Source organism: Podarcis gaigeae (assembly GCF_964106915.1).
Source record: "Podarcis gaigeae genome assembly, chromosome: 12".
NCBI lineage: Eukaryota > Metazoa > Chordata > Lepidosauria > Squamata > Lacertidae > Podarcis > Podarcis gaigeae.
In genome coordinates, this window is record NC_139688.1 from 59,670,954 (window position 1) to 59,688,277 (window position 17,324).

The 17,324-nt window shown below is 42.8% G+C and overlaps 1 protein-coding gene across 5 annotated transcripts in view; it reads right to left on the reverse strand.

Annotated features, from left to right (window-relative positions):
* The window catches only part of TPK1 (thiamin pyrophosphokinase 1), a 254,996-nt gene that overhangs the window by 195,805 nt on the left and 41,867 nt on the right, over positions 1-17,324 (reverse strand). For 4 of the 5 annotated variants that reach the window (XR_014557046.1, XR_014557047.1, XM_083706411.1 and 1 more), the window contains exon 3: positions 12,587-12,661. The exons of the other annotated variant lie outside the window; for it this stretch is intronic. Coding sequence is in view for 2 of the 4 variants with exons in the window: in XM_083706411.1 (XP_083562537.1) it covers positions 12,587-12,661 (75 nt within the window). In the remaining 2 variants the exon portion in view is untranslated. The remainder of the gene's footprint in view (positions 1-12,586; positions 12,662-17,324) is intronic. 5 annotated transcript variants of the gene reach the window in all.

Below are 17,324 nucleotides of genomic sequence, written 5' to 3' on the forward strand. Positions count from 1 at the left end.
TCCTGATGGAACGCGATGTGGCCTGCATTGACTTCCCAGTCCTAAACCTACTTTGCTTCAGAATGGTGGCTACATTATGTGCCCTTGGAATCAGTTTTGAGGAGAATGAAAACCTGAGAACTTGAATGGAGCAACTCTACTCTACAGCACCTCAAATATATTTTACATTAAATCTATAGGGCTGTTGAAATACGTTTCCGTAGATCACAGATCTCTTACACATCAGGCACAGTCTGAAAAAAAGAAAAGTAACTTCCACCCCCTTAAGTGTTGCTTAGCTATAATGCTGAATTTTATCAATATAGAAATTGAAAAAAGAGTTCTGCTGTCTTAAAGACAAAATCGCCAACCATGTTAAGTGATGAAGTAATAAGAAAAGAACACAAACACACACAGAAAGGGGTGGAGCTCAGATCTTCCCTCTATGTCGAAGTTTTTACATATATTTCATCTGACATAAAGCATTATCGAATATGAGATTCAATACTCCAGACTTCATATCCCCATTAAATATCTCTCTCTCTCTCTCTCTCTCTCTCTCTCTCTCTCTCTCTCTCTCTCTCTCTTAGTTGGTCTTTAAGGTGCTACTGGAAGGAATTTTTTTGTTTTGACTATGGCAGACCAACACGGCTACCTATCTGTAACATCTCACACACACATACACACAACCTCCCACCCCATTGATTCTTGCTTGCAGAACTAGGTCAAGCATTACTCACCCAGGTGTTCCTGCTCATACACTCTGATCTGAATTGCATTTTTTGTGAAAGCACGTTCATTAAACGTGGTCCCACAAATGAGCGGTATCTTCAGTGTAGTATACTAACGCCATCTACATGACACAATAACAAAGCAATCCTGTGTACTGGAAAATAGAAGTTGAAAGCCTACATTATTAGATGCATTTATATTATCCTTTGCATTCGCTTCCCTTATAATTCTCTGCAAAGGGTTTTAATTATGGCAAATAAGCACTAATGAAATCAAGGAAGCAGAACAAAAATCAGTGTGTAAATGCCAAAGAGAGTAATTAAGTATTATTAATAAGAGTGCCAGCATTAAAGCGACTTTGCAAAAGAAGCTTTCTGAATTTTTATTGAATTACAATTTACAAGCCTTTTCTTTCATTCACCCTCTCAACAATTCACATAACCATTTTCCAGATTCTTTTCTTAGCCAAGGATATCTGAAATGGCCTTTTATTTTCAAGAGAAACTGCCCTTCTGCAATACTGCTTTGCCAAATACGTTGCTTTCTTAGGAAGTATAAGGAAAGAGAAGCCATTTCCTAGCACGAACCGGGGATTCTTAGAACCAAAAAATCCTAGACGCAATCCAGTCAACAGTGGTGTAGCGTGGGGGGTGCAGGGGGGGCCAGCCGCACCGGGCGCAACATCTGGGGGTTAGGGTTAGGGGGCGCAAATCCACGGGTTAGGGGGCGCAAATTGCTTGCCTTGCCCCGGGTGCTGACAACCCACGCTACGCCACTGCCAGTCAAAACTAAGCTCCTTTAACTCTCTTAGATGGTGAATATAGCTGCTTTTCACTCATCTTCTGAAAAGGAGAACTAGCTTTTGTATTTTGTTTTCATATACTATATCTTCCTCAAGGCCATGTAAAGAGACATGCAACATTGTTAAGTATTTCATCAGCCAGTCAGACAACAAATTAAGTATTCTGATAGGAAATTATAGCAATTAAAAAATGGATTACTAGAAGAGCAGTCTTGTATAGGTATGGTCAAAATAAAAGGCTTTAGCACCTCAGACATAGTCCACAAGGAGTGGCATAAGCTCCTACATATTGATTTTCTTCAATAAAGACGTGCAGAAGCCGTTATAATGCAGGTTGCACAAGAGGATGTATTTTTGAACATGAGGTTTCTAGTGCATCCTTTACTTGCATTACCACTGCAGATGAAGGCGCACAATTCTGCCCACAGCACCATGAAGAATGAGAATGTGCAAGCCCAACCCTTGTTGCTCAGCCTAAGTCTCCAAAAGAGCAAATAAAATCTAAAAATATTTAAAATCCTTGCACTTAGAAACATAGATACCAGAGAGAAGGGTTCCAACCTGAAAGAAAAGGAACACTGAACTACTGGTTTTCTATGTATAAGAATGTGTTCTGTGCTCTTGCAGCCTGAAGTGGTTTAGTTGAGACATAGGCTGACTTCTGTGTCAGGCATATACTAATAGAATTGCAGAGCTGGAAGGGAATATGCAGGAATATGCAGCTGTCCTATAGAAGGGGCAACTCATCTTTATTTCATTTACAGCTAACATTTTTAGACATACACTTAATTTAGGCCTACAGTGAAAATGTGCTGTGTAAAGTGGCCTATTGTTTACTCTCTTTTGTCAAAAGAGTCCTATATTAATAGAAATTTGGCTGTACCAAACCTGATCTACCTTCCTCTGCCTTCATTTTAGTTAGAAAGGTCTTACTTTTCAATTTCTTTTTAAAAGACTTACAAAAGTATTGAGCAGAATTTGTGGTGATGCCTCTCTAAAAGGACTTTTGAGGTGTCCAGGGACTTTTGGGGGTTCTTAGCACAACTGCTTTCTAACAGTCCCAGGCTAGTTATTGACAATTTTGATAGAAAGAATCATTTGTCCTACTTTACAAAGGCACAAAACAAAATCAGAAACTCACAATGGTCTTTTAAAAAATACTCAGCAAATGCCCTTTGCTACTAGGCTTCAAATAAATTCTATTCACTGCATGGATTTTACAGGATTCTGGCAGAGGAAACCCCAGAGATAGAAAAAGCACTCTTAGAATGTTGCTCCTTTGAAAAATGTATTCTGAAAAATGTGTCTGTGTGCGTGGATCTCCTCTTTAGAAAATCAACTGGGCTGCTTGTTTTTTCATCCTTTGTTTGCTTGCTTACATACTTTGGTGTACTGGATGTTGGGAGTCCACCAACTTGGTATGTTTACAGAGTATGATTGTCTTGAATAACATTGTATCATAGAATTGTACAGCTGGAAGGGATCCCAAGGATCATCTAGTCCAACCCCCTGCAATGTATGAATCTTTTTGCTCAAAGTAGGGCTCAAACCCACAAGAGATTATGAGTCTCATGGTCTACTGAGCTATCCCAGCAGGGGAGTTGAACCAAATTAGACTATAAGCAAAGAGGTTATTTAACTCATTCATAGTATCCTCTGGTTAATAGACTGAAACATGGAAATGTGTGCTCTGGGAAGCATTTCATTCGCAAACAATCCAGGACTTGAGGGGAGGCTGGATCAGACAATTCTGGTGTCATCTATGAAAAAGTTGCATGGAAAGCCAGGCTTGCATATGCATGCTCGATTATCCATGATCTCTGAGTAACCAGGCAGGAAAGATTTTCTTTATTTCTGCATTCCAAATTTTATTAGTCGCAGTTACATTCCTGTCATAATATTAATCCCTTATACAATAACTGCAATATTAATAACTTCTATTCGTGCTGACACATTAAATGATTTATAGAACTACAAGGCACAACAACATATATTTGGGGTTAAATTGGCCACCACTTTATTGAATTCAGATGCAGGTAAGCCTTGGCATTGGGAGCGTGTCCCTCTCAGCCCCCTGCTGAGGGTCTGAGGCATGACAGGGTCACTTAGGGAAGATGGGACCAATGCAAAACACAGCTGGTCCCTCACTGCATCGGTGTGGGGAGCTCTGTGGCCCCTCCACCCCTGTGTGCTTGAGGACAGAGACCCTGTTGTCACTGCTGCAGGAAGCAGGTGAGTCACCACACCACCCCTTCTTCAGATGTTAGTCTAAAGGATTCCTCCCAAAGCCTAAACCGCCAAAGTTGTGACAATTGCTGTGGGGAAGGCTAAACCTGCAGAGTAGGGAAAATTCCTTCCCAGCCCTGAAGACAGCAACCATTGTATGGCCATAGCAATGTCCGAGGGCCTGGAAAGAAAATGTTAGTCTGCAAGAAAACAAGAGGGTGGGCTGGGTGGGTGATGCTCTGGACAAGAAACTAACTGGCTCCTTTTTGTTCTCCTGGAGCAGATCAGAGTGAAGCCTCCTCCAGTGCAAGTCCGCCACGACTGTCCCGCCCCCCCCCCGGCTGCCACAGATTGGTGGGAACCAGGCAGGCACATGGCGTGGCTTCTGAAGGAGGGGGAAGCACCGCACCAGGTCGCAACTGCTGCTCACCTCTGTACCAGGTAAGCGACCATTCCTGATTTCTGGCTTAACAAACTGTGCTTCAAAATAAGTTGTGTCATGTCATTCTTACATATTTATGATACAGGGAGAAATATTAAATATTTTAAATATTAAATATATTACATAATCAACACTGAGTATTAAATATGCAACATTACAGAATGGTAAAGGTGTTTAGTTCAACATAAGGCAAAAACATAGGCCACATTGCCTTTGCCATGAGTTTAATACAGTTCATCATAACATAGAGATAAAGATAGGTAGAATTTTTGCCCTATATGGAGTACTGAGGCTTGTGCTGTAGGAGTCCAGCAGAACTGTGGGAAACAAAACAGGAAGGGGGAAAGTTCACATGCAAATATTGAGGGTTCACAACTTGCAAAAGTTGTAGGTGAACAAGATTCATGAGTGAGAAAGGCAGACAGAAGTGAGAAAGATGGGATGCTATGGTTAGTTTCTTGTCCTGAAATAAATGCAAGCAGCTAAACTGGGATCTTCATGCTTAACTAACGGGTCACAGATCTACTACTGAATGCTGCTTACTTCCTTGCATAAGGTAGTGGTATTTGTGACACACAAGTAATCCCAACCAGCCTTCAGAATTCCAATTTCCTTGGATTATCCTAACATAGTTAACAATGGAGAAGGGGGACACTGGTTTTTGGTGTATCCCCCTCCCCTACCAAAGCTCCCACATTTCACAGCTTGTGGGAACTGAAAAGAAAACACGTTTGAATTTCTCTTGGGTCAATGCAGTTTCCTTCCCCTTTGGAGGGGGACAGGGAGAGAGAGTTGGAGTCTGGGTAAATGAGATGCTACCTTGCTGGCATCATGTTGCTAAGGAGGTTCATGGTGCTCCCCTTGGATGATAGGATGATGGACAAGCAGTCTCAAAGCCTGAATTGCTCTGCTTGCATATTTATAAATGAGGGTAGTTTATAAAAATACTCTGCAGAGCTCGCTTTCTCTCATTACAAGGAAACAAACATCAGTGGAAGGAACTTTTACATCAAGGAAAGTGGCACAAGCCTCATTTTTGTAAAATAAAAATATGAGCCTGTAACAAGAAAACAAAAAGTCAGTGATCTGAATGGATACACAGTCCCACTTTCTGCATTGGTGCTTTTAAAATGCTTGTTCCTCATATTTATATGGACAGGCTCTGTTGTACTTTCCAAAAAGTTAAATATCACTCTCCCCCCCAAAAAAATACTTTTATAGTTGGGTACTTTATCATACAAATGTTTTGCTGGAAGGATGAATATGCCTGCTGCAAAGTGCCAAGTTAATGGAGAGACAGGAACCATAGTGTGAAATACAGTTAACTGAACTACCACAGGCAACCCCAGAAGATCTGGAAAAGGCAGAAACCCCCGTTGTTACTACTTCCATGCCAAATGGAAAGCACATACAAGGGCTGCTTATCTCACCTTCTTTTGTAAGCAAGTGACTGTCATGTAGTAGGCACAAAGGATACTTTAGATCTTGTGGAAAGAAGCTTTTCTGCCACCCTGACATATCTACTCAGCACCGACTTGGCTCCACACTAGGCTCAACTGAAGACTAACTTGGGGCCCAGGTAGTAACTGTATATTGTAGGATAGTTGTCACTATAAAGCTCTCTACCGCCACCCAAATAGTTAGTCCCATGCTGGATCAATAAGATACGTTATGTTCAATTTATACAGGTAAGCCTTGAATCAGGATTCAAGATGAATCAGATTGGAGAACTGGGTCAAATCTAACAAAATGAATTTCAGTATGGACAAATATAAGGTTCTGCACTCAGGCAGGAAGAATCAGCTGCACAAATATAAGATGGGGAACAGCTGGCTTACCAGTAGTACATGTGAAAAGGATCTCGGGGTCTTAGTAGACCACAAGCTTAGCATGGGTGATGTGTGATGCAGCAGCAAAAAAAGCTAATGTAATTCTAGGCTTTATCAACGGAAGTATAGTGTCCAGATCAAGGGAAGCAAAAGTACCACTCTATTCTGCCTTAGTCAGACCACACCTGGAATACTGTGTTCAATTCTGGGCACCACAATTTAAGAAGGATGTTCACAAGATGGAATGTGTGCAGAGGAGGGTGACCACAATAATCAAGGGTCTGGAAATTAAGCCTTATGAGGAACAGTTGAAGGAGCTGGGTATGTTTAGCCTAGAAAAGAGAACAATGAAAGGAGATATGATAGCCCTCTTCAGATATCTGAAAGGCTGTCACATGGAAGAGGGAACAAGATTGTTTTCTCCTGCTATGGAGGGTAGGACACGAATCAATGATTTCAAGTTGCAAGAAATGAAATTCCAACTAAATATCAGAGAGAACTTTCTGAGAGTGGAATTGTTCAGGAGTGAAATAGAGTCCCGCAGGAGGAGGTGAGCTCTCTTTCCGTGGGGTGGTGGTGGTGGTGGTTGGATGTTCATCTATCATGGATGCTTTAGTTGAGATTCCTGCATTCCAAGGGTTTGGACTAGATGACCCTCAGGGTCCCTTCCAACTCGACAATTCTATGATTTTATGTTGCGGTTCTACATGTTTGCATGAGATTAAGTCAGTTAGTCAAAGTTTCTCACATGATCAGAACATCTGTATATGCAAGTCAACTAAAGAGTAGTAGCTTGACAATGGTAACAAAACTGCAGGTGCAACATATGAACTGTAATTTAAGGATGTAGAAAGATAGGTCATTTTCGTAAACTTTGACAACACCACACAATACAACACAACACCATAGGACAAAGAAAACATACTATATTTGCATAAGAAGAGAAGACCTGCCTGACTGAATCAAACAAAGGTTCAGCTAGTCAAATATTCTATTTCCAAGAGTCTCAAGTCAGATGTCTCTAGAGAAGTTTGTAAGTAGGGCATGAAGGTCATACTATGTTTTATGCCCCCAAGGTTTGGTATTCAGAAGTATACAAGTAGGACCTGCAACGAAGTGTTTCAATGTGGAGCGTTGCTGTTCCATACTCTCATCAAGGATGCTCCATTCCATTCCTCTTCTCACCCAACTTTCAGTTTCTTTCCTCAAAAGTAAATCAGTTTTGTGGCCACCGAGCATGCATGGAAGTTCCAATTAGCTATTATGGCTAATAGCTGTTGATAGACCTCTCGTCCATGAACTTGTCTAATCCTTTTTTTAAAACCATCTAAATTATTTGCCATCTCCTCGTTTCTGTGGTAGTGAATTCCTCAAGTTAATTATGCGTTGTAATTTAAATTACCAGAGTGGGGAGAGCGGGATTTGCAATGAACATGTTTGAGATGATGAACTGTGTCAGCCAAATTGCCAAACGCAGTTCAACACTTTATCCAGCTCTAGCTCCTGCCCCTCCCTCTGCTAGGAAAGATTTCAGAAGGTGAACGCTAGGAGTTTCAGGGTACTATAAAAGTGCTGGATAAAATACAGGCAAAGCCTCACTCTTTCAGTTCTACAAAGGTAAAGAGAAGACAATAAAATTAAAGAGATTTGGAAAGCTGGAGATTTTCAAGAAGAAAGTGGGATGGGGGAATCTGCTACAAAAGTCACTACCAAAGAAAGCTATTTAATGTCTCCTGCCGAACCGTTTTTGCTCCCCGCTATCCAAGGAAAAGGTCAACGGGGCTGAAGACATTAGCATACCAAAGTCTAGATCAGTATTTTTCAAACTTCTGATACCTGGAGCACATTTTTCCAGACTGAATTTGCAGGCACACTTAATTCTCTTAAACTTAAAAGGGTGGCAGGGGAGTATTATTTCTTGGCCACTCTCAGAAAAATGGGTGGGTTCCTTGCTGCAACTGTGGGAGAGCCCAGCTGTTACTGCCTCCCCAGCACCACCCAAACTTTGGTCAGGTCTTAGGAATAGAACTAGGCTTTCTCACAATGGTTCAGCTTCTTATATTATCCCAATTACGGAAACTGGGATGCGTCTGAGACTCTCTCACACTTGTCAGTTGTCTTGCTGGCTCCAGTAGGAAACCCCTGTGCATCCCTACTCACCTCACTGGCTTGGCTTGTCCAACAAGCAAAACCAAACCTTGACTTAGTGAGACTGTGCAAATGTGGGGTCCTAGAAACCGAGTTCTCAGCTGCTTTGCTCTTCCCTGGTCCATTCTGCTGCCATGCCGTGCTGAGCGAGGCGTGTTGTCCAAACCAGACGCATGGCTAAGCTCTCTTCACAAGCTGCAACCTTCCCCACGGCGTCCCCTTTGTTGCACTCATCATTCATTGCTCTTTCCCCCTCCTCCCATGTCTATTACTTTGCTAAGTCTTTGGTATATTATTGGAATACTCGAAAATACACCTTACATTGCCTATGGGTGTTCCTGTCAGCAGCTGAACCAAGCAGGAAGGGGAAACTCCCACCTTCCTTTTCCAGTTCGGCAGCACCGGAGGAACCGTGTCTGGTGCAACCAGGCTTTCCACATGCAGTGGTCAGCTGTCTTGAGTAAAAAAGAAACAAAAAGAAGCCGCTAATGAGAGGTTTCCTTGAGGCAGCATAGAAACTAAAGGTTCTACATCAATCAATAAGCTCAATAAAGTAGCAGCTATTATGGCCTACTTAAACATTCCGTGATTAAGTTCTTCATTTATTAGAACCAAAGCTATAAAACAATCAAACCTCTTAAAAGTCTGGTGTTGACAGCATAGGAAAAAAGCCATAAAATAGCAATCCATGATCAAAAAAGCTATTAAAGATACAGATAAAACCACTATACAACAAGCTGTGGTGGTATCAATGCAGATATTTTGTGCTTTTCTCAAGGTCAGGAATAAATGAACATCTGAGAGTATGCAGTCTATCTCACGTAGGTTCCAGCGACTGCAGAAGACCCACCAGGCATTTTGGCTATGGAAACAAAGTGCTTCAAGATGCAATTAAAGAATTAGAATTAGCAAAAGTAAAATAGATAGCAGTGGGCCTTTGTCCACCTTAACAGTTAGCATCAGCATTTTTCCCAACTATGGTTAGCTCAATCCAAATTTTGCAAACCTGCCTCTAAGTGGGTGAGTGGTTCTCAACTCTGGGGGGCAGGCTAGTTGCCTGTCCTGGATGGGAGTGCCCTCCCTCAGAGGGGCAGGTACAGTGGTACCTCGGGTTAAGAACTTAATTCGTTCCGGAGGTCTGTTCTTAACCTGAAAATATTCTTAACCTGAAGCACCACTTTAGCTAATGGGGCCTCCTGCTGCTGCTGCGCCGCCGCTGCACGATTTCTGTTCTCAACCTGAAGCAAAGTTCTTAACCCGAGGCACTATTTCTGGGTCAGCGGCATCTGCAACCTGAAGCGTCTGTAACCTGAGGTACCACTGTACATAGTTTGGTGGTGCTCCATGAACTACTATTGTCCCTTGAAGCACAGGAGCGCCTTTCCTCAGCTTCAGCTGGTATGTCAGCTGCAGCCGCTCCTGCGCAGGGATCACTTCCCCACTGTAAGTCATGCGTTGGTAACCTCAGTATTGTATCACTGCAATGCACTCCAAGTGGGGTTGCTTTTGGGTCCAGAAGCATCTGCATCATAAACACTTCTCTGATTCCCCCCTTGGTGTTCTTGATATAAATTTTAAACTTTTGAGCAGGGGTCAGCAAACGTTTTCAGCAGGGGGCCACAGCTAAAAAAGGTTGAGGACCCCTGATCTATGGCCTTCTAAATTTGTTTGTTTCTATGTTATGTATTAAGAAGATCAAACCTACCCATTTCTCTCCATTCTTAAGGAAATCAGCCCTGAGTGCTCACTGGAAGGACAGATCGTGAAGCTGAGGCTCCAGTACTTTGGCCACCTCATGAGAAGAGAAGACTCCCTGGAAAAGACCCTGATGTTGGGAAAGATGGAGGGCAGAAGGAGAAGGGGGCGACAGAGGACGAGATGGTTGGACAGTGTTCTCGAAGCTACCAGCATGAGTTTGACCAAACTGCGGGAGGCAGTGGAAGACAGGAGGGCCTGGCGTGCTTTGGTCCATGGGGTCACTAAACAACTAAACAACAACATGTTATGTATTTCCGTGTTTTTATATTGTAAACCACCCTGTGATCCTCAGATGAAGGGTATTCTTGTTGTTGGTATGTTGATTTTTCTCTATTCTCTATTTGTCTCAAGTTTTTGTACGGATGCCTCTCAATATCCCTCCAACAGAAGTCACTTCAGCGGAATGTTCCAAATATCTTCAATAAAACTTTTGGCAGCAGAATACAGACTACTATCAAACACTTCCATACAGCAAAAGCATTTTTAACAATGCAAGTCCTTCATAGGATGTGTGTCCCACTTTAGCATAAAAAGTACTGCAATGGTCTTCCTTTTTAAAAAATTCTACTTACAATCATTCATTAGCCCCTTTCTCAAACACTTCAAAGCAATTCTCTGCTGCAATTGTTACGATGAACTAAGGATCAGCAGGGGTCAGCACTTCAAAACACCAGAAAGGGAATGATTAATTATTCATTTTTCCTCATTTTAAAATAATACAGAAGACTAATTAAACAAACATCCTGTCCTTAGACTGCTGTGTGTAATATGACTCAAACAGGCCAAGTGCGGACATAACCATGGTTAGCGTATGATGGAGATGACATGTCACTTATTACAGCCTCTTTGGGATCTAAGTGATGTCCCTTGTTTTTCAACTCACCACCACAGCCACTTTCAGAGAACTCTACAAAATGCCTATCAAACCCCCAGAAAAATCTGATAATAAGAGCTAACTATACCCTCAACACCACATTAAAATGCAACAGAGGCTAATTAACAAGAGAGTCATCACGTGTTGTACTAGAAACTCGGAGGCCAAAGCCCCTCAGCCAGGAAGCTCACCAGGGGATCCACCTCCATGCTGTGTTGCGAGAATAACGTGGGAAGAGTGAAAACCCCAAGTGTCCCTAGAGCTCCTTGGAGGAAAGTGGGATAGAAATGTAATAACAAAGACAACAACATTGTCCTTCTGAATTGCCTTGAGCTGCAATCCCTTGTTCATTCTGGGCCAAGTTATGCATTCTATTACTCATATTCTTCAATATGCAAAGAATCATGGAATCACCGAGTTGGAAGGGACCTGAGGCTCATCTAGTCCAACCCCCTGCAATGCAGGAATCTCAGCTAAAAAGCATCCATGACAGATGGCCATGCAACCTCTGCTTGAAAACCCCCAAGGAAGGAGAGTCCACCACCTTGTGAGGGAGTCTGTGACAGGGAAAACCAGCTGCCCAGCTCAGAGGGCCAGGCTTCTGTAACAGAGATATATAAGGAGCCAGGGCAGGTTCTCAGCCGCAGATCTCAATGGAGCCAACCCTGACCTAGTGAGTTCATGGCTAAGGCAAAATTTGAATGGGATGCTTCCTGATCATACACATTTACTCAAAAGTAAGCCCCACTAAGTTCCACAGGGCATCTTCTTAAGTAAATGCAGTGTCTGCAGCCTGTAACAGCTCTCATAAACAGCTCTGATAAACGGATCTTGCACCAAGCCAACTTCTTTTTTAATCTCACTGAAAATCCTGCTGTGCCCCACTCTCAATTTTGTCCTGATATTGGAAACTCAATAAACGACTGCTAGAAATAGGTTCTGGGCTCAGCTCTGAAATATTGTAAGAATTCTTGAAAGCAAGAATTCCTACCAAGCATTGATTTTCACATGGAAAGAGGAAATAGCTTCAAGCATCCCATGACTTATATATCTCCAAAGACTCTGAGCTCTACATTGCTTATTCAAATCATTCAGATCTCCAACAGGGAATTGGGGGAGGAACCAGCTTCTGGTGTTGATGATAAAGATTACAAGCTCTCTTTTCTATTGTAATTAAACCAGCAGAGTTTGCTGGTGACCTTTCAGAAACACATATTCCCTAAATTATAAATGGAACATTGATCCACTATTGTTTATTACAAAACTAGCAATCAAAAGCTCCTGAGAATCTTTTTATCACATAAGTGCATTTGTAACTTATCAGTCCATAAAGAACCCACTGGAATAAGAAATGCCGAATTTGCATAATCAGCTCACTTGCTACACAGGGCGACAAGGGAAATATTTCTCTGGCCTAGTTCTTGTCACAGTGATACCACTTCAGAGTGCAGGTTCACATAACTGAGTGCTTTCCTCACCATGGAAAACCAGATGATGGGTGGGGAGAAGCGCTCTAGCTGAGCCTCCTTTCTGACATGCTCCTCATGTTATCTGTGCAGATCCTTTCTTTTGAATGAAGAGCCATTCCATCACGTGAACCCCTTCTACACCCTGAAAAAAGATACATCCCGGAGAAGAGATTTCCCACCTCAGTGAGGTCTAGGTTCTGGATTCACACCAGACCCTGAACATGTGATATTGCTAATGGAAACTGCTGTATGGGAAATGGTGGGCAGGAAGTACCTTAAGCCAGGCAACGTATAAGCAAGTGGAGAGATGCATAAAGTTATTATTACCTCTGTTCCACAGATGATGAAAATGACCTTTGTTGAAAGGCTGGTTCAGAATGAGAAGGCAGATCTTCAGGTTTCCTGCAAGAAAAGATTGTATTGTTAATTCCCTGCACTACTTGGTATTCTCCTACAACCCTTTTCTAGCTAATATACTGTACAGCCAGAAACCTAGAAAAGCTGCAGCATTATTGTATATATTTTGAAGAGGACCACTTTGCTTTAAGTTTCATCTATTTGTGTGTATGTGAGTATCTATGCTCACTTTAAAGCAGGGTAAAAGGCTTCGTGGGTACATTTTAGTAATCTACTGACATTCCGTCTAAAACTAAAACAGGGATCCATTGTACTTCCATTAATACAACGTGCAGAAGACCAGTGTTCATTATATGAAGGGTAAATGATAAGAGCTTTCAAATTACTAGATTTACAGGGAAATTGGGCGGTGTGCTGCAGTGCTGGGGTGCCAGGTTTAGCTTTGGGGACAGGACTGACTCCAGATTTGAAGGTCCCTCCAATAAAGTCTCCCTCTGGGTAGCCCCTGGCATCTGTTACCCCCAACCAGAAGGTTCGCTATCATCTAGAGAAAGCAACAGCGCAATGATCTGTAGTGAGCCATTTTAGATTTCTTGCAATGACCCAAAGTAGCATTGTTCCAGGACACAGTGGGACATTTTCAATGGTGGCATCTTGCTACAAACCAAACCCCAAGGAAAGGTAGGTGTGTATGATGAACCCAGTACAGGTATCAGCACCTATTGGCTACGCAAGTACACTGTGCCACTGGGGGAACTCTGGCTCAAAGCCCTGCTCAGCTAGAAAGCTCACCAAGTGACCCTGGACAAGTAACTATCTCTTTCTCTCAGCCAAACCTACCTCATAGGATAGCTGTGAGATGCAAACTGTACTATGAGCTCTATGGAGGAAAGGGAAGGACATAAGAGAAAGAAAGAAAGAAAGAAAGAAAGAAAGAAAGAAAGAAAGAAAGAAAGAAAGACACTACTTCAATGCATGTTTACTGAGACGTCCCACCAGGTTCAATGGGATTTACTACAACTTAAGTGCACAGGATTGCACATGCACTTAGTAGGGAGCAGACACCAGAGTGGCTGGAGAGACCCAGCCAGATGGGCAGGTAGGTAGGTATGTATGTATGTATGTATAAATAAATAAATAAATAAATAAATAATATACCTGCAGCCATCAAACTGTTAGAAGCCAAATAGATGGTACAGCTTTTATATGGTGCTGTTCAACAAGGTCCCTCTGCCAATTGCACACCACTAGAACTGGTACTACAAGGGACACGGCTTGTCGATCGGAAGGTTGGCAGTTCGAATCCCTGTGATGGGGTGAGCTCCCGTTGTTCGGTCCCAGCTCCTAGCAGTTCAAAAGCACATCAAGGTGCAAGTAGATAAATAGGTACTGCTCCGCCAGGAAGATACACGGCGTTTCTGTGCGCTGCTCTGGTTCACCAGAAGCAGCTTAGTCATGCTGGCCAATAAAGCGAGATGAGCGCCACAACCCCAGAGTCGTCCGCGATTGGACCTAATGGTGAGGGGTCCCTTTACCTTTAACTTAGAACTGGTTCAATTGAATGTTTTGAGACCAGCCCTACAAGTGCCTAAACACGTCTCCAATGCTACCATATGTCTTGAAACTGGATTCCTAAGAATTGAGGGCAGAGTACGGCTTCCCACACTTAATTATTGGCTGAGACTACCTTTCCTCCTGTGTGGCCTTGCTCCCTTAACTCTTAAGGATGATTTCCAAATGACATGGAAACATGCAGCGATAAACATAACAACTCTAGGCTCCATCCCACAGATTCTACTTGACATGGGGTGTGAACAAGCTAGAAAAACCATTAAACAGAACACAGAAGACAAGAATGCCAAGCAGATCTAGCCAGGTCCCCAAAATTCTTGATCAGTGTAACCAGAAAATACCTCATCTCCCAGATGCCATATATAGCCAACCTTGAAATTTCCAAACAGCGAAGGGCTTTCCCTCTGGCCCGTGGCCAGGGCCTCCCTTCAGCCACCCAGGAAGGCCGTTTTAGGAAGATTCCTTACGAGAAGAAGAAATGGCCATATGACTCTGGGAGAGTGGAAAGAACGGAACATGCCTTTTTTCACTGCCAATACTATACAGATCTACGAGCTAGGCTCATCTTGCCTATACTACACAAATTCCCAAGACGTACAGAACAACTCTATAACTCCGTACTACTCCAAGCTGAAAACCTAGATATCACATCCTCTGTTGCTAGATTTTGCGCTACCATGATGGACATCTGTCGAAGGATGATTTGTGCCACAAATCAGGACTAAACTGAAGGCCCATAATTCCTTAGAGTCGCATTTAACCGCTTGTCTTTTGTTCCTATCTGTTTTAATTTTATGTGAGTTATAATCACTTTTAACTTTTATCCCTTTCCTTATTAAGTCTTATGTGCTTAATTTTTATCTTATGCTGGTCTGCAACCGTAATAAAGTTTGATGGAGATGATTAATAGGGAGTGAGCCCCACCAAACACAGTGGGATTTACTTTTGAGTAGCACACACAGCATTGCACTGTAAATTACCAACCATCAGCCTGGATCTGAAGAATTACAAAACTGGTTCCATGAGACCAAGAGCACTTAAATATGGACCCGCCTCCACCTTACACAGCATCCCCTCCCCACACGAGGCAGGTCCCAGAAATAACTCAGAACTGAACACGGCTCATGTTATACCCCAACCATGGTATATTCGCAAACTGGCTGCTTGGCACTACATAAGCTGCCTGCTTGCATCTAAATGTCATGTTGATAGAAGATTTCAGGTGTGTGTTTTACTTTTGCAAAGCCATTCTAAAATATTGTTCAGAACCCCAGCAAGAGGGGCAGAAATCTAGCTGGAATCAGAGGAGTAACCAGGGAGGCTGTTTACCTTCTTTTACAGTCTTCTTGTATAGCTGTAAATGAAGCAAATAATACAAAAAGGTCTCCAGTGTTTTCTCAGATAGCCCTGCCCCGAAACATCCCTGTGCTCTGGGAAGTGGGAGTGCATAACAGTATCTACATTACAAAAAGAAGTCAGAGAATGCAATATACCAAATGGATACTTGATATTTCATGCTTCAATTCCACAGAGTAAATACAACACTTAGTTTTAATAGGGAATGCATGTAATGGGACTTTGCATTTCCGAATTACCCTAAGGTGTTGTATAAAAATTTCTTCTTGTTCTTCAGCGCCTCAGGCCATCATCTTAGCATACATTCCAGTTGTTCCCATTTCCCTCAGATAGTCCCTATTTGTAGTCCTGTCTCTGATAAATCAGTCTCTATTTCCCCACTATTTTCCCCTGTCACATAGAAGGTGAGATCCTGGTGGTTTGAAAAGAAGTTAGGTGTGAATTGCTGGCAACAGTCCTTCCCTCAGGAATCCAGAAGCCCCATCTTCAAGTACAGAATGGGGGCGAGGGGAAGAGAAGCACCTCATCTCCTGTGTGCACTTGCAGTGCTATCCTATGTGCATTTCTTTGGAAGTAAGGCCCACCGTGGGACAGTGGGGTTGACTTCTATGTAAGGACTTAGGACTGAAGCCTAAGAAACCAGTGTTTGAGCTGATGAGATTTATTCTGCAACTTTTAAACTTATTAATACAACTATTTCCATACCACTTACACTCCAGAGAGTACAAAGCTGACTTCTAACTAGTAAAACAGCAGCAAGTCATAACATAGTAAAATATTAGCACCAATTGCAGTAATCAGGCCTGCTTTCAGGTAAGCTTTCAATGAATGCTGGAAGCACCCCTAATATCCAAGGGGAAGTTTTCCGTAGGGTAGCTGCTGACAAAGAAGCCATTTCTCTGTACAATCATGAGTTGCACTTCTCCAAGTTGTGCCATGGGGAGCAGAGCCTTCTCTGCACATCTTTGTGCCCCAGGAGGAGGCCTTCTCTTAGATATACTAGTCCTAAGCTTGTTCTAAACCAATAAAAGAACATTAAACTTAGGCTGGGTAGCAATCTGGCAGCAAGTGCCGCTAGTTAAGTACAGGCAGGCATTACAGGCAACTCCCCATTTGCGGTTGGGGCGACTGCATTCCAGATATTGGGCATGCATAAGCCTGTTCCACATCCGCCCCCTTCAGTGTGTGTCTTGGCCGTCAATAAATGCAGCAAGAAAGCCCTCTGAGCAACCACCCTTAAAGTAATAATAATAATAATATTTTTTATTTATTTATACCCCGCCCACCCCAGCCAAGGCCGGGCTCAGAGCGGCTTACAAGCAATAATAAAAACAAGATGAATGATTACAACTTAACAACAAAAATAAAATACAACATTAAAATAATGGAACATTAAAATATTAAAATGTAGCCTCATCGCAGGAGGAGAAGGAAAGGAAAAAAAGAAAGAGAGGGAGGGAGGGAATCAAACTGGCTCCAAGCCAAAGGCCAGGTGGAACAACTCTGTCTTACAGGCCCTTCGGAAAGAGATCAGATCCTGCAGGGCCCTGGTCCCATGAGGCAGAGCGTTCCACCAGGCTGGAGCCAGAGTTGAAAAGGCCCTGGCTCTGGTTGAAGCCAATCTAACTTCTTTAGGGCCCGGGACCACTAGGCTGTTGTTATTTATGGACCTTGAGGCTCTCCGTGGGGCATACCGGGATAGGCAGTCCCGTAGGTACGAGGGTCCTAGGCCGTGAAGGGCTTTAAAGGTCAAAATCAGCACCTTAAATCTGACCCTGTA